The sequence below is a fragment of the Sinocyclocheilus grahami genome, unplaced genomic scaffold (assembly GCF_001515645.1).
Source record: "Sinocyclocheilus grahami isolate Dianchi unplaced genomic scaffold, SAMN03320097.WGS_v1.1 scaffold127.1, whole genome shotgun sequence".
Taxonomy (NCBI): domain Eukaryota; kingdom Metazoa; phylum Chordata; class Actinopteri; order Cypriniformes; family Cyprinidae; genus Sinocyclocheilus; species Sinocyclocheilus grahami.
Window position 1 is genome coordinate 1582512 of NW_015505306.1, and position 18210 is coordinate 1600721.

Consider the following 18210-nt stretch of genomic DNA (forward strand, 5'->3'; position numbering starts at 1 on the left):
TTAAGTAAACACACATAGACGCTTTTCCACACTGTTATGCACCCAGCTAACAGCTCTGACACTCTGCTCATCCCCAACACTTATTATGTCCCAACTTGGTGTATCTAAAGACAATCAGAGCTGCTGAGCAAATGATCTGATGGGCGTCAATCTGCAGTCAAAAGATGTGCATGAGATCGGAAGTCAACTTCCATAAGAGTAACATTTTACTGTACATTTAAACTTTTAATCTATATTGACATTTTCATATGTATATTTATTGTTATGTTGTTGTTTTATGTGAATATTTGAGAATGTGGGATTCCAAATGTTTTTGTTGTTTTGCACAACGGTACAATGACAATTAAGCCTCTTTACTTTAAGTAATGTTAAAAATTATATCATATTATAAATTATGATAAATAAAAAATAATAATTTAATAATATTGTTATTTAATATTCAAAAATTATAAATAATATTTGTTAATTTTTGTTGTTGCAAATCTCATTCTCAAAGTGGTTTTCATAACTGGAATACTTGAATTAAAATACTACCTAAATTAAAGGTTAGGAATATTATTCAGTAAGTATGAATACAATTGATCAAAAGTGACAGTAAATACATTTATAATGTTGCAAAAGATTTCTATTTCAAATAAATGCCGTTCATCTTTCTATTAAAAAAATTATGAAAAAAGAATTATAAAAATAATCAGCAGCACAAGTGATAAGAAAAGTTTCTTGAGCAGCAAATCAGCTTATTAGAATGATTTCTGAAGGATCATGTGACAAGACTAATGACTGCTGAAAATTCAGCTTTACCATCAAAGGAGTAAATTGCATTTTAGAATATATTACCATCAGAATATTAGAATATATATATATTAACTTTTAAAATTGTAAAGCTATTTCACAATATTAGCATTTTTACTGTATTTTGATCAAATAAATGCAGCCTTGGTGAGTTATAAGAATATTCTTTCACAACTATTTAAATTTTTTTTACCCCTTTGAAACTTTACAATTTCAATACTATATCAACATATGTATGTATGTATGTATGCATGCATGTATGTTTTTATATATTTATTTATTTATTATTTATTTTTTATTTATTAAGAGAATGGGGGTAAAAAAATGTAATTCTTAAAACATTTCAAATGTCTAAAAACTTTCTTTTTTCTTTCTGTTGCATTTAAGGTGATATATGACAGGGACATATTCTCATCAGGTTCTGTTAAATTCATCTAAAGGATGCCTGTCCCTTCAATCACAGTTCCCATCACTGTTTGCCTTAAAATAAAATAAACTAGTCGAACGTTAAGCTTGCATAAACCTCTCAACATCAGAACCAGCTATGAAACCAACCAGACATACACGGTGAGGCAGACAACGTCTCGTTCCTTCACAAAGCTCATTGAAATTCTGTGCACAGCTCTGGTCAAAGGCGGGGCCAGGCAGCAGTGGTGGCATACGGGAGATGGAATCACTGCCTCTCACCACTGCAGCCACTGTTGTGGCCACAGATACAGACAGAGAAACAGCCAGCAGCAGCAGCTCGAATAATACTAAAGCCACTGCACACATAATAGCGCTTTGTGGCCTGGTATGAACCTATGCACAGAAGACAATCGCCGTCCAGCACTGATTTAGTTCCACATCGCCAGTCAAGCTGAGTCTAAGCAATCAACCTATTTTCATGCTATTCTATAGTGCAAACCGTAAAGAATATCACATTTCAATTTGTGATAAATGATTTAGAAATCTTTATGATGCACCCTTCAAACTCTGTGTCCTGTGTTTACACACATCAGGCAGAAGAGGTTGTTCTCTGCATCCTTCACTAATTTGCCACACTGCGGGTTGGCATATTTTGCTTAAAGGGATAGTCCATCAAAAAATGACATGTCGTTCCAAACCTGTATGCTTTTATCTATCCTGTGGAACATAAAAGGAGCAATCTTGACAGAGTTGTTTTATATAAAATGGCAGTTCATAGTGACGTGTCAATTTTTGAAAAGGACCAAAAAACATACAAATAGACCATATCATGACTTGTGATTTCAAGACTTTTGAAACCAAACAATAACTTTTTTATGAGCACCAGTCCAAAATTCATTATAAGATAATCTTCCCCTCTGCTGGAGCTCTGAAACGTCATCTTGATTCAGAGCGACAGGGAGAGAAAACAATGGCAAAATATAGCTGCAAGCAGCGATGACGGGCCCAAGCCATCAGCACAACCGCCACCCCGGTGGCATTAGGAAAATGGTGCCCAGTGGGCACATGCATTTACAGTAACCTTCTGGTTTTAATGGTTACAGCAGTAAAAGGGTTAACCAATAAATTTAACAAAAATGTTAAAAGTTTTTGACACACAACGTATTACCATTCAGTCATGTTCTGTTTGGAACATTACAGATGTCCTTGACTGCTTGCGTAAGGACAATGTCACATTAGTGACTAGAATAACACAAATCTTACCTTCAAGGGGATTTGTATAATTGGGTTTATTGCTTTAAAATTTACTTCAGTGAGTAAATTCACCTGATATCTTTCTTCTATTGCAAAAAAACTGCAACAATACATGTAAGGCTTTCCTGTGCCAAATACAGAATCAATTTGCCCAATTCATAGTCAGTTTTCATGTTTTGTTGGGTAATAATTACCTGTATTACATTAAAAGTAGCCATTGGTTACTGGATTTAGGAACAAAAAATATCCATTTTAAATCAATCCCATGTACATTTTTTGGCTCTTGTGAGGGATCGATTGAAAAAGTGATAAAGACAGAGTTACTGCCAGTAGGCCAAACATATGGAGGCTACCAGAATGCTGCTGGCACTGAATCTGTGTGTCTGTGCCAGGTGAGTGGAGAGCCCTGCAGAGCTCTACAGCCAGACCAGACACACTCATTAAAGAAGCTGCTGTATTGTGAGTCATGTGAGTCACCAGCTCTTGTGAACCTCCATGTTTGCCAGAGGATATTCTGGCATAGTCATGCGCAATACAGCTCGACTTTGGCATGTGTAGCAGTGCTGATGCAGTAAATGGAGGGATAAGATGCAGGTATCCGACTGGCAAAGTCACAAAAATAGATGAATGAATCAATCGAGAGACAAATGAAAACACATGAGGCAATGTGAGCGAAGCAGCACCTCCCCACGAGCACCCTCAAGGCGTTCAATCTTCAAAGATGAGACTGTCTTGAAAATACATGCAAAAACACATTCACCTGAGATTTCCTGACAAGAGAGTAATGGAAAACAGAAACATCCACCTTTAGAAACATACTCATACATTCACCGATTGCTGAAGACCAGACAAAACAAATAAACGTCACCACAAGCTTAAACAAGACAGATCTGCATATGCTTCATTTTAATGAGGCAGACTTGGCATGGAGCTTCGACACAGAACCAAACAAGACTTAAAAAGGTGGTGAAAACACAGACGAGTGAGAAATCAGAAACAAAAAATACAAATAAAAATTCCAGTGTGATCTTTCGGACGCCACTGTATATAGATAAAGCTTTAATATTTATGCGATGATTGCATTAATATATAATTGGACGTACATAATTATTAATCTTTTAGCATCATGTTTGTTTAATAATTCTATATATATATTTTTAAATATCAGGCCTGTAAACCTCTGGCACAGCCAAAAAAAACGAAATATGCACTTAATTCACCACATAATGCCAAATCCCGGACAACATTCAAGAACAAACAGAAACACATCAACTGCACCATTTGGTAGACGGGCAAAGTTGCCCTGTATTCTTGCATCTCACACCGTATTATCTGTACTAACTGTATTTATAATACTCTTATGCAAAAAGAAGGATTGGCCCATATCCATTCCCAGCCTTCTTTCCCTCGGAATGTGTCTGTATGTAAGTATAAGGGCGGAGTGTTTGCCCTTACCTGGCATCCAGCAGAAAGGACTCCCAGAACGCAGTGTATGGCAGGTTTTAGCAGACTAGCACATTCAGCACACCGAAAGCAGTGCCAGACATGGCGGCAGGGGGAGACTGGAGGAAACTGGAAGCAACAGCATGAGGGGGCAAACCCTCTTGTGAGGACAAACACAGGACATATTGATGATTGCATTAATATATAATTGGACGTACATAATTATTAATCTTTTAGCATCATGTTTGTTTAATAATTCTATATATATATATTTAAATATCAGGCCTGTAAACCTCTGGCACAGCCAAAAAAACCGAAATATGCACTTAATTCACCACATAATGCCAAATCCCGGACAACATTCAAGAACAAACAGAAACACATCAACTGCACCATTTGGTAGACGGGCAAAGTTGCCCTGTATTCTTGCATCTCACACCGTATTATCTGTACTAACTGTATTTATAATACTCTTATGCAAAAAGAGGGATTGGCCCATATCCATTCCCAGCCTTCTTTCCCTCGGAATGTGTCTGTATGTAAGTATAAGGGCGGAGTGTTTGCCCTTACCTGGCATCCAGCAGAAAGGACTCCCAGAGCGCAGTGTATGGCAGGTTTTAGCAGACTAGCACATTCAGCACATCGAAAGCAGTGCCAGACATGGCGGCAGGGGGAGACTGGAGGAAACTGGAAGCAACAGCATGAGGGGGCAAACCCTCTTGTGAGGACAAACACAGGACATATAAAATGCTGGTGCCAAACATTAACACTGTCCCAACTCACCAAAGGAATGCTCTCTTTTCAGCTCAATATCAACTGATGGATTTTTGTGATTGTGTTTACTTTGTTTCATTTAACAAAATACATGAGGCAGATTATAATGAAAAACGTAAGAGAAAAGATTAGACATTGGGAATTATGAGATTTATGGCAATTCCCTCCAAATACAGAAAGGAAAACCACAAAATGGATTCCATCTGAGAAAACATCACCGGAGTCATGAAAAAGATGGTTCTTTTGAGTGTAATTCTGAACGGTTTTCCATTAAAAATTTTGAAAGTGATAAGTTAAACAAATGCATAATTATCACAAAAAACTGTTCAAACTCATGCCAGATTCTTCTTTAAAATAAATTTATAAAATAAAAGCCCATGTGCCCATGGACAGTAAGGCACTTACAATGGAAGTAAACTGGCCTAGGCAATAAAACGTATTTCAAATGTATAGCCACAAACATTTAAATCAAACATTCATTTTAAACATGTAAGAATAATCAAATTTGCTTCAATAGGTTTTTAAATGGATATGGGCATCAGATGGGTGTGGCACCACTGAGAAAAAGAGCATCTCAGCCAATTACAAGTAAATATCGGACAATTAAATATTAAGCTTAAACATTTCCAAAAATGTAATAGTTGGTACTGGTGAAATACATCTACAATAAAAAAAAACTTTATTTTAAAAGACGACTATGAACAGTCATCTGTGATTCCCAAGTAATCTTCATTACCAAGGCATGAAAATAAACAAAATGAGAGACCATTCATATTTCCTGCAAAAATTTATTACCCTCAAAACATATGCAATTCCATTTCAGCAGATAATTTAAATTACTCTTATGAAGGTGAATTAGAATAAAATGAAAGAGTAGAGGAAATATTCACAGTGCAAAAACATACACTTTGTAAATCTGTGTGCCCCAATGGCTGGACACTACTCTCGTGTTACCTCTGTAACAATATTATCATACTGTCATAATGATATGTTTCTCTCCAACTTAAACATACAGGAAATGAGGTACAAAAGGGCTTTTGCAACTCTTGCAAATTTTGCAAATCACATTCACATTTCTAAAGTGCTTCCTCTATGATGGCCTTAATGCAAAACCATGATGTAATGACAATCTGCAACAATTTTAAATGAGAACCAAAACATTCATAAATTCAGAACCCAAAATAAAATAACCTTTCTCATTAAAGTAGCTACTCTCTTACATTGGGGGAGAGGTTAGCGTGGTCTTTAACCATTGAGAAATAGCAAACAAAGCATGTCTTTAACCATTGAGAAATAGCAAACAATGAAATCTGAACAGTACTTAAACTTAAGTGCAGAACAATATTTTTAATTTTTAAATGCTTCTTAAAGAGTAAATTAAACCAATGGTTAAACCTAAAATGTATTAAACCGTTACTTTTGCCTTGTGTTCGTCTCTCTCACTCTCATCTTTTTCCTTGTCATCTTTGTCTTTGTCCTTGCTCTTTTTAGACTTCTTTTTCTTATGTTTGTGTTTCTGTCCTTTGAGCTCTGATTCAGACTCATTACTAGCATGTTTCTTATGCTTTTTGTGTTTTTTGTGCTTCTTGTGTTTCTTCTTTTCCTTCTTCTCCTTTTTGTCCTTTTTCTTCTTTTTGCTGTCCTGACTTCCCGGAGAGCTGGGGCTGCTGCTGTGTCCATGGCTTCCAGATGGGCTTGGACTCTGGCTGCCACTGCTGTCCCTCTCTCGCCTTCTCTGCTCCATTTTGCTCTCGGTGTCTGAGGTCTCACTGTCGCTTTCGCTGTAGTCAGGGACAAACGCAGCCTCGTCTGTTTCCCGTGCTAAATCGGAGGACAGTCTTGTGGAGCGTGCAGATGGGATTTTGATGTGGTCGCCATGTGCGCCACCTTTCTCTGCATCAGTTCTAGGCTCTGGAGTAAAAGCTGTATGAGGAGTCCTGTGTTCCCGGTCCTTTGTGGGACGTACGTCAGAATGCCTAGAACCCTGGCTTTCCTTATTGCATGGCCAATCTCCTTTGTGGTCCTCTGGCCCTGATCGTTTTGGCTCTGGGGCATTCTGTGATGATGCTCTCTTATTCCTACTTGGACTTTGGGACTCCTGAGGTGCTTCAAGAGTTTTTCTTCCAGAGTCTGTGTGCAAGTCTTTTACCCTTGAGGGTGGGGAGGGTGATACTCTCCTCCTGATTGGATTTCTCTCATCTTTTGATCTTGTGCCTGAGTGGTCTCTTGCATCATCTCTATGCTCTGCTTTCCTACTGGTGACACCTGTAGTTGTCTCCCTTCCTGCTGGTTTTCTAGAGGTTGGTTCAGACCTGTCAGCTTGCCTATCTCTGGAGGACTGGGAAGAAGAGCTTCGTTCACTGCCATGGTCACTGCCCTTCTCTTGTACACGCTCTCTTTCCTGATTAGGTACACTAGGTTTCCTTTTATCAGTTACTTCGCGATCTACAGTGTTGCTGTGGTCTCTTTCTTTCCCTTTGTCTCGTTCTCTCTCTTTGTCAGTATCTTTCTCCTTATCACCTGATGTGGAGTCCTTGGCAGGTTTGACTTCTGCCTCTTTGGAGACAGGCAGAGCTTTTTCAGCATGTGGAGACTCCTTGCCAGCTGATTTCACTGCAGTGTTCTCCTCTGAAGGAGCAGAGCTGGATGTGTTGATGTTGCCTGTTCTGTTGGTAACCTTAGAATCATCATCCTCAGATTCATAGTCTTCCTTTTCCCACTTGGAACGGGGCACTTGGATCATGACAATTTCATCCTCAGCAGGAGTGGAGCTGTCATTGGTATATTCCTCCAGGGTCTTCACCACAGTCTTCTTTAGGTCAAGCTTATCCTCATGCTTTTTGATGGGGCTTCCACCTGTGGAACTGGTGCTGCCAAACACAACAAATATGAATAAGTTGATAGTACAGATTAAATAAAATAAAAGTTGCCATGTACTTTAATATTTAAATCATCTCACCTGGTGTAATCAACCAATATGGACCCTGACCCATCGGGATCATGAACCTTCCTCCTCAATTTTCCTCTAGACTTATCCAGTCTGCCTTTTCCTGTGGGATGTGCAGAGTCCTCAGCTGAAATTGGCCGATCAATGCTAGATATTCTCTTGCCAATTTCCCTGTTGATTTTAATCTTTCTTACAGGCTCTGGCTTAATATCCATTAGAGATGGAATAGCTACTCTCTCCTTTTCAACTGGCCTTTCGCTCTCCAGTCTGGTTTTAGGTTTTGGAGAGTTTTTGGCCACGTCAACTTCCATTTTTGCTACTTTTACTGGAGGAACATCTAGGTCTTTCGCAGGTGGCTTGTCGTCTTTACGTTTCTTCTTATCCTGTTTAGTATCAACTGTCTTAGCGGGCATCTTCTCCTCAGTTTTCACAGGCTTCTCTGGCTCTTTATTAGGAACCTTCCCATCTTTGACAGGACCTTTGTCTTGCTTTGCAGGGTCTTTCACCAATTCTTTCTTGCTTTTGACCTCATCTTTGATGGGCTTCAGCTCTTGGTGTTTGATGGGCCTCAGCTCCTGGTGTTTGATGGGCCTAGACTGCATCAACTTGCGTGGAAGCATGAGTTTGGACTCTGAGGATTGAGGTTTGCTTGGTTCAGATTTGTGGGATGGTTCGTCTTTGACTCTCTTAATGGCTGGTTCAGTGGGAGCCACTTTATCTCGTGGTGCATCAGATTCTTTCTCTCTAGCAGGTTTTGACATCTTTCCTGATTCTTCCTTCTTCTGCCCACTGTTGTCAGACTTACGTTTAACTTTGTCAGTTTTGCTTTTAGTCTTTTCTTTCTTTTCCTTTACAGGGGTAGTCTTGTAGGACACTGCAGCGCTATCCATGGGCTCATCCCTGACAGGTGTGGCATCGTCACGACTTGAATTCATCAGCATAGAGTCCTCTTTACGATCGTCTTTTCTGGATTCATCCATAGAGTCAGAGTGGCTGAAGAGGTCACCATCTTCTCTCTTCTTTTTGCGATGCTTTTTATGCTTCACAGACTTGGGGTCTGCAGCAGTGCTGCCACCGGATTCTCGGTCCTTGAGAGGTTTCAAAGACTCTTTGTTAAGTCCTCTCCCTGCTCCAGTGGTGTTGACGTGAAGGTGTCCATACTTCTCAGCACACTTCTCTTGGTATGTCATTGCAGCTCTGCTTCTCGGTGGGACACTGTGGATCTGAGGTGGTGGCGGATAATCCTCCCGACGTCCCCTGCTGTACGGGGAGTTTTCTCTTGGTCGCGGAGGAGCAAAATGCTCAGGGGTATAGGAGTCTCTGCTGCCTGGAGCACGTCTTCGCATTTGACTACCTGGCGGGTGGTCGTAGCTCTTGAGGTATTTATCGTACCACTCCCTGTACTCTCTTTCCCACTCTCGATATCTCTCTCTCTCATAGGGGTCACTCTGGTCTATGTTGCGGCCATAATAAGCCTTAGCATCATAAGGAGGGAGCTCTCTGTACCTCCCTGCATATTTGCGCTCACCCTCGATTTGAGAAGGGGGTGGGAGTTTCTTGCTGGGACTGTGATTCTTATATAGAGGGGATCTGGAGCGGGAACGATAGATTCCACTTGCCATTCCACTCATCTCTCTACCCCTATACGATGGTGATCTACTGCGGGAGCGATGGTACGTTGGAGTGCGAGACCTAGATCGATAGCTACGGCTTCGACCTCGGCCCCTGCGGGAATATGGTGAGCGAGAGTAGGAACGTGATCTGGAACGAGAGCGTGATCTTGACCGAGATCGGGATACTGACCGAGAGTAGGAGCGTGGTGATCTGGACCGAGAGCGGGATTTTGAATAAGAATATGATGAGCCACTGTAAGAGGAATCCCTGTAAGGAGATTTTGATCTGCAAAAGAAAGGTAATTGAGGCAATTTAGTTGATGCCAAATGTTTTCCATCAAAAATTACATCTTGGTGGTGGACACCTGTCAATTTTCCTAACCTAGAGTAGGATCGCCTTCTCTCCTTCTGGATCTTTCTGTACTCCAAAAGCTCTTTGGCAAAGTCATTGGTAAACTCCTCTAGTTTAGACGACTTCTCTCTGGTAACGAATCGACACTGGGAACTATTTATCAATGACAGGAAGGAAATAAAACTTTGCAGTTAGACACTCGATATCACAAATAATTACAAAATTACTATATATTAACATTGTCATCTATGATTATGGAGGGAGGAATGAGCAAACCAACCATTTTAATAAATAAATATATCTTTCTTAATATACATGCTAGGATTACTTACTCTTCCTTCAGTCTACGCTGCTGACGGTAAAACTCCTCCTTGGATAGAAAAGGTGCTGTTGGCATATTAGAGATAGGGTTGACTATAGGTGGCTGCGGACCAGGAGGCACCCATGGAGCTGTCACATTTGGTGGGACAGGTGGAAATACAGGTGGTGGAATGTTGTAGGGAGGGGGAGGCTGCTGTCCTGGAGGATACTGTATGGGATACTGCTGTGGAACACCACCAGGTGGCTGAGGCATAGGGTGTGGTGGTGGAGGAGGAAAAAGAGCAGGAGGCAAAAGAGCAGGAGGCACATACACTGGCGGGACTATAGGAGGAAGGTTTTGTACTGGAGGAGGCTGTGTTCTTGGTGGTCGCTCACTAGGGGCTCTCCCTCTACTTGAGGACCTGATAGGATAAATAGACTGAAGTGAAGTATACATCTCTTTTGGATTAAACTGCAATCTTTTAAGAATACATTTCTGGATACTTACGGATCCCATGCAGGACGGCTTCCAGTCGGCCTTGGTCCACTAGCCCTTGGCTGCCCTAAAAAAAAAAACCTTAAATATTAAGAATGGCCAAGTCTACAGAAAAAAAACACCTGAAATTGTGCTGATATTATCTTACCTGATCTGTGCATGTGGTGCTGAGGCATATTCGGCTTCCCAATTACTGGGACATGGTATCCCTAGGCAACAAATAGAAGGGGGGGATACAAAATTGTACTCATGGAAGCATCAATATTTTTTATCTCAACTAGTCTTGCTCATGTGATAATGCTTTAATAGTCTGTGTAATCCTCTTATATTAGCAAATATTAAGCATACTATAAAATGAGTAATACCTTTGGAATAGAAGTTGTCGGGACAGAGGTGTCTGATGAAGGCACAACAGTAGATGCTGGGACCTCTGGTTCCCTGGAGGAGGAGGGAGGGGGCATTAACTCCAGAAGACAAATTTGAATCCACTACCTCATGTTTTACACAACCAGTGGATCCTCTTAATTTCTAGAAATGCTAGAAAATTACTTACTTAGATGGAGGGTCATCCTGCTTAGTAGAGTGTTGAGGAGAGTTCACCACAGGGCTATAGTTTGATGCTGCAGGTGCACTGCTGCTGTTTACAGTGGAGCTGCTAGAAGGTGGTGGGGTGCTGGAGGGCTGATGAGTGCTAACAGGAGATAAAGGGGCAGCAGGTGTGCTTTGGGGAGGGGTGCTATCAGCTGCTGAGCTCGGAATATGGGTCATCAGAGGGTCCTGCTGGCGTGAGGTTGCCAGTCTCATAGGTGGCCGCTGGGCAGGAGTCTGTGTTTGGGCTCCTTGTGCAGCTGCTTGAGCAGCAGCTGCAGCTTTTCGAATCCTCTTGGTATAACCAGTTTCATTCCTAAAATTATTCACTGCCTGGTGTTGGAAAGAATAAATTGTCTTAATGTTCTACTATTAACTTAGAGGTGAAGACTCAGCTGTTTAACAACAACAACAAAAAATAGGATAGGGATTTCTTACTTGGCGAAGGAATTTGTTTGCAATCAAAGCATCAGGAGATACATCTGATTGTTTGCAGGTTGGGCAAACATGTTCATCAGACTCCAGCAAACACGTTCGAATACCTGCGGGCAAAAGACTGTGTAAGCTTTCAAAGGTCAAAAACACTTCACCTTTTTTTATTTGTTTGTACAGACACTTACACTCATCACAGTAGCTATTTCCACAGCAGGGGATAACAACAGCATCTGTCATAAGATCCTTGCAGATCAAACAGAGTAGCTCGTCAGGTACTGGATCTTCTTCCTCTGAGGATGAAGACTGATTTTGGGGCAAAAATGGTGGCTTCTCTTTCTTCCCAATGGCATAGGCCTCACTAAACGCAAAGCAAAATGCTGTCAGCAAAATTGCCATGTTGAGGTCATTACCTATTGTGAGTTTGTAAAACTGCAAAGATGAAAATATGACCCTGCAACACAATCACTTACAAATAGGCCAAGTATACTCACGCATCAATAGTAGGAATGGCATACATTCCACTGTTGGTCAACATGACTCCCTTTCTGTTTGGATCATCAACCTCAACCATGAAACTCCGAGGAATTCCTGTGCTTTTCTTTATTCGCTGAGGAGCTTCAAAACTTCGATCCTGCTAATGCACAGTTGATATTCAAGGTTAAATTTCTTCTCAGACTAAATGAGCATACTAATGGTAAAAACATTTACACAAGCAAACAACTGTAGCAAGCATTACAAAGTTCAAAACAATTGTCATGTTAAAGCAGCTGTGGTAATGAAAACCCAATTACCCCATTCGTTGGGCAATTTCGGATATAATGTCCAGTTTTTCCACAACGAAAGCATGTGTAGTTTGGGGGAGGTGGACCAACAAGCTTCTTTGCATAACTAATGAATAGAGATTTGAGTTAGAATTGATGCCAACAGTAATTTAAACAACAACGTCTTGAATTGCACACTTACTGGATTGGGTCATAGTCATGGTTGGACTGAGACATCATTGCTTTAATTTTGTCTTCCTCTGATGCATTTGTTTCAGCAAGATTGGCTGTCTGTTTAACAGGCAATAATGTATTCACAAATAAAATCAATGTTGGAATGTTCACTTGCGCCCAAAAATGTTGAAACCTGGTCCTGTAAGAAGCAGCTTCTTGCCTCCATCAGTGTGAGATCTTTAAAAATACTACAAAATGAAGTATGAGTACCACCTCAGGCCTTAAAATGAGAAACAAAGGGGCAACACACTTTTTATATTTCCCACAGCAAGAGAGCAAAAATATTAAATTCATAATCAAGACACAAACCACCTCATGTGCAAGACTCAATTCCAATTACACACATGCATTGCCCATGTTCTAAGAGATTTTTTTTCCATTTGATAAATTTTATTGCGATGTGTGTTTTTATGGGCATGTGCCAGATGAATACAGACGATTCCATACTAACAAATGCAATGCATTCATGGCATAAGACATGTACACAGAACCAAAATGAAATGACACGATCTCCTGTATTCCGACTATTAACCTGAAAATTAAATTTGCAACTGTACCAAAATAACACTATATTGAGAAGTATTTTGACATCACATGGAATAAAGACAACTAACTATTAGCAATATAAAGTATGATACATACAGGTGCATCTCAATAAATTAGAATGTCGTGGAAAAGTTCATTTATTTCAGTAATTCAACTAAAATTGTGAAAAAATTAATTCAATGCACACAGACTGAAGTAGTTTAAGTCTTTGGTTCTTTTAATTGTGATGATTTTGGCTCCCATTTAACAAAAACCCACCAATTCACTATCTCAACAAATTAGAATATGGTGACATGCCAATCAGCTAATCAACTCAAAACACCTGCTAAGGCTTCCTGAGCCTTCAAAATGGTATCTGTTTGGTTCACTAGGCTACACAATCATGGGGAAGACTGCTGATCTGACAGTTGTCCAGAAGACAATCATTGACACCCTTCACAAGGAGGGTAAGCCACAAACATTCATTGCCAAAGAAGCGGGCTGTTCACAGAGTGCTGTATCCAAGCATGCTAACAGTAAGTTGAGTGGAAGGAAAAAGTGTGGAAGAAAAAGATACACAACCAACCGAGAGAACCGCAGCCTTATGAGGATTGTCAGCTGCTGGTGTCTTTAAAGTCCAGTATGAAGAATAACGCTTCTTTACAAAAATCCACAACAAAAAAAAAAGCCTAAGGTAATTAAAAACAGCTGGGAAAAAATTCAGCGTGATTCGCAGTCTTTGATCACAAAAGATTATAACAGGTAGGTAATCTTTAACACCTGTGATTAACATCATGTGGGCAAGAGGTTTAAACTGTACTCCAACTCCACACTGATAAAAAGGCAGTGAGCTCACTCTTTACAGGACGAGGCTTTCACAAGTTTCAACAATTACACAATTAGCACAAAAAAATGAGCACACATCAGCAACAAGACTTATTATAAATCTTACATTTAAAAAAAATAATGTAATTACTGATATGCACCATATAAAAAAATTCAAAATTATCAATATAACGATGGATAAACAAGATTGTCTAATGCAAAACATACAATTTCACAATGAGTATTGTACAACAATTTTCACAATATTCTGCATATACATAAACAAGCTGGATGTGACAAACCACAAGATTTTTTTACATAAAATATTGTTCACTTGTGGCTACATTATGGCTTGCCAAATCAAAAACACTGACTTTAGAAACAGTAGAGTGGAGTGTATCAAGTAGATGCAGAGTTTAAAATACCTTTGAAAGCAGGGCCAGTGAAATGGATGAAGAATCATCAATCTGTCATCGGAAAAAAAAAACATTAAAACAGAGGGGTTTCACCACTATGACAAGGCACAACTCTTCCATGCCCAACAGAAAGAAATTGGACATATAAGAGTCTCAAAAATAAACACTATACAAACACAAATCAATTAGTATATTTACAACCAATTCTTATTGGGGACACATGCAATTTTGTGTGTTTATAAACGTAAACTCCAGGCTGTAAATTAAGACATTTATATATTTTATCTTAAAGGGGTCATATGATGCTATTTCAATTTTTCCTTTCTCTTTGGAGTGTTACAAGCTCTTGGTGCACAAAGAAGATCTGAAAAGTTGCAAAGACTAAAGTCGCAAATCCAAAGAGATACTCTTTATAAAAGTTAAGAGTTAACCACGCCTACCTAAAACGGCTCGTTCTAACACGCCCCCACATATCTACATCACTATGTGGGAAGATTTGCATAATGCCGCCTAAATGTTCACGCAAAGAAAGGCGGCATAACTTTTATTCTCACTGTAGTATTGTTGCCGTTGCCGCCATTTCGTGAAGACGCTGTGTGTTTGGTCTTCCAAAAGAGGACGATATCCGCTTCGTCATGCCTAGAGCTGATCTGTGCAGGTCGCTGAGGGAATACATCAACTTGGTGCTGTGGATCGCCAGATCGGCTTTCACCGTGGATGAAGCGGAATCCAGCCCGGGGTCATCACATGTGGTTGCCACTCCTTCGTTGAATCCGCCGAGCGTGTCGTTCTTGACCCCGCCGCCTCTGCTCACTCTAGCCCGGCCTCAGCTCACGCTAGGCCACAGTGCTTTTCGTTGTGAAAGCGAAACTACTTTGTTTGGTCTTCCAAAAGAGGACACAACTACAAATCGGTGGTTAAGTTGTATTTACAACACTGTTCCTGAACGGTTTAACCCAAATATCCAGATGTGTGCAGCACATTTTATGGAGGACTGTTTACTGATCCTGGTAGAGTAACGTTAGACTAAAATGCCGGCAGTTCTGACTCACAGTCTGTAAGTTTTCATTTAAAGGATTTGCCACTGATGATTCAAATGCGAGTTTTAGGCAGTGTAGAGTAGCACTTGTTGTTTGTCATTTCTCCGATCACAAATGCAGACAGGGTTTTATGTTTATGCGGCGCGATGCAACGCAACGCGTAAAAAGACAGTATAAGTCATTATAATCAGTAATTATGTCCCCACTGGATGCAACAAATGCCTCGTTTGTAATGGGTTTTAATGTTTTTGTCTCGTCGCTCCGGCCAGACACGGCATCACAGTATGGTGAGGGGCGTAACATTTCCGTCTCACGCTTGAGGTATTCGGCCAATCACAACGCACTGGATAGCTGGCCAATCACAGCACACCTCGCTTTTCAGACTGATGAGCTTTGTAAAAATCGAGGCGTTTCAGAAAGGCGGGGCATAGAGGAGAAACAATAATGTACAGTATGTGGAAAATAGTGTTTTTTTTACTTTAAACCGCATAAATATTTCATTACACCAAATACACAAAATAATGTTCTTTTTAGCAGCATCATATGACCCCTTTAAGGACATTACCAATTAATGCATATTTCTTAGCTTTGATTCGCTGTGGGCAAAGTATAGCATCATAGCTGTTCCAAAGAAAAATAAAAAAAATACCTATGGTGAGTGAACACACAGGGCCTTAAAGATGTGAGCGAATTAAATACTGATGTTTTATTGTAAAACCTTGCAGTAAATCATATTAAAAAATGCAATTTATTCATGTAGAAAATATAACTATAATACAACAGGCCATATAGGATATGAAATACGCAATATATGAAAAAACTGTCCCACAAAATTTGCCTCATAGTGGGTCACTGCTTTTATAAGTAGTTTGGGTCTCAGCATCACACAAGTACATGGGAGACAAGCAAACTACAAGTGCTATCACAAAAATTTATATATAAATAAATAGTAAAGCATTATAGCATAGTATATGTTCAGCTGTCACATATCAGCGATCCCAGTAGCTGTTTTGCAAACATTTGAAATAAAACATCAAATATGGAAAACAAGTACAAAAAAGTCACACAATTAAAATAGGAAAAGGCAGATTGCTGTGGGGCATTAAAGTACAATGTTAAAAAAAAAGTGTGTTGGAAAAAGTTGTTTTGTTAGAACAAAAGACAACTTTTTTAGAGTAATTCACCATGTCAGAATGGCACAAATATTAGCTGAAACTATGACCTCTAATTACAAACGCTGTGGCCAAGAATCACTGATATAGACTTTTTACCAATTACCAATAAAATACAAAATCTCACTATAAGACCAAAATAAGAAAAGTGTATTGTATACAACTACACAATTGTGTTGACAGTTGGTCAGAGATTTCATCCAAAGTGGTCCATGTTCTTTCATTTGCCTATAGCTTTTGAAAAATAACAAAATAAGCTACAACAAACAGTATAAGAGAACACCTCTTAGGTATGGCTTAGGGCTGCACGATATATTGAAATTATCAAAATATCGCAAATGTAAATATCGCAATATGCATATCGCAAGGGCATGCGATATCGGAATCATTTTAATAATAGGCTACTTAAATCAAAACATTGCAAAAGGTCAAAATTTTAGTTCGACGCATATAGCAGAGAATTGCTAGACGTTAAAAAGAAATAAGTGCAATAAGTTGCAGAAAACAACTCTTTGCCGTCTCGTCTTGCTGTCTGACACACACCTAAAGTGCGCGCACAAGCCGCATCTCGCACAGTGTCGCTTCCGTTCTGCCGCACACGTGCAAAGCGCGCGCACACAGAAAGACACGTTTCAGACCGAGTTGATTCGTCTTTCACATCCTCATGTTTGAACAGACACATACACAGAATTATGTCAGTAGTACCCGTCTCGACGATCATTCTCGTAAACGCAGTCGGTTATGTTTTAAAAATGTAAACAGCTGAGAAAGAAATCGGATGTGTACAGGGCAGGATTTACGGGGCCGGGGGCCCCTGGGCTTGAGGTTATGTTTGGGCCCCATACCTATACTACAAATGCCCTCAACTAGAACATTATTATGGAGTAACACAAAATACACAAATTTAAATATGCTTTCAGGTTCATATACTGTATACAATTAATAGGCAACATGTCTAGCCTAGTCAAAGTTTAGATGTAATATTAAATAGTCACTATAATACAATAAACAGGATGTGATCTCTCAGTTGAGAGATCAAAACCCTGAAATAACACAGAGCAGAAAAAAACAAAGAGATGTATTATGAAAATTTATTGTCATTAGGGATGTAACGATTAACGCGAGCCGGTTGAAAATCGATTCAAATGTGATGATTCAAATCGGTTGAGATGATAAACAAATCGCAATTCATTTAGGTGTAGGAGTTTATATGAATGCATGTCTGAGGGGAACTTACTGTCTTTAGAAAAGTTTAGATGGTATTTTTTCTTTTCATCTTGCCTCTGTATAATGCATATTAAAGTTCATAAGTTCAGCACTGCTTGGTTTACAGCAGAAACCAGGAAACGCTTTAAGCGCCACCTGCTGACAGAGAGTGAATCTGCGTCTCATTCAGCTGCTGTTTCATGCAGATATTCAGATACAAGTCAAACCATTCTGTCTCTGCTTCAAACCTCTAAATTATACAATCTAATTTAGTTTAAAAACTGCTCATGTTGCATGTATGCAGCATCTTTGTTTGGATCAAGATTAAAATGCAGTGGTAGCCTCTAATTTTAAAAGGAAAGAGCACAGACAAAGCCTTATTTTGTTTATATGAAGACATTTATTTTTTTTGTGTTACTTATTTATTTGATTTGGGCTTGTTTTAAAATTTTAATTTAGTTTTGTCATTTACATTATATTTAAATGTTGGTATTTAGCAGACGCTTTTATCCAAAGCGACTAACAAATGAGGACAATAGTTTCAATTTCATGTGCAGCATTTTGTCCAAGCAATAATAAAAGGACACATTTAATTTATAATTTGTCTTAAATATCATTTTATCATTTTG

At 39.4% G+C, this 18210-nt stretch overlaps 1 protein-coding gene across 3 annotated transcripts in view; it reads right to left on the reverse strand.

Annotated features, from left to right (window-relative positions):
* Positions 1–5404: 5404 nt before the first annotated feature.
* LOC107590402 (E3 ubiquitin-protein ligase RBBP6-like) overlaps positions 5405–18210 on the reverse strand; it is a 23849-nt gene continuing 11043 nt past the window's right edge. Inside the window, exons 4-17 of one of the 3 annotated variants that reach the window (XM_016279131.1) lie at positions 14173–14214; positions 12366–12454; positions 12194–12290; positions 11894–12033; positions 11588–11760; positions 11406–11509; positions 10933–11300; positions 10745–10817; positions 10528–10588; positions 10392–10446; positions 9916–10305; positions 9614–9736; positions 7631–9517; positions 5405–7541 (exon numbers count right to left, since the gene is read on the reverse strand). In XM_016279131.1, coding sequence (XP_016134617.1) covers positions 6077–7541; positions 7631–9517; positions 9614–9736; positions 9916–10305; positions 10392–10446; positions 10528–10588; positions 10745–10817; positions 10933–11300; positions 11406–11509; positions 11588–11760; positions 11894–12033; positions 12194–12290; positions 12366–12454; positions 14173–14214 — 5067 coding nt within the window. In that variant the 3' untranslated portion in view covers positions 5405–6076. Of the gene's footprint in view, positions 7542–7630; positions 9518–9613; positions 9737–9915; positions 10306–10391; positions 10447–10527; positions 10589–10744; positions 10818–10932; positions 11301–11405; positions 11510–11587; positions 11761–11893; positions 12037–12193; positions 12291–12365; positions 12455–14172; positions 14215–18210 lie in introns of all 3 variants that reach the window. The other 2 variants (XM_016279132.1, XM_016279130.1) reach the window with 2 other exon arrangements.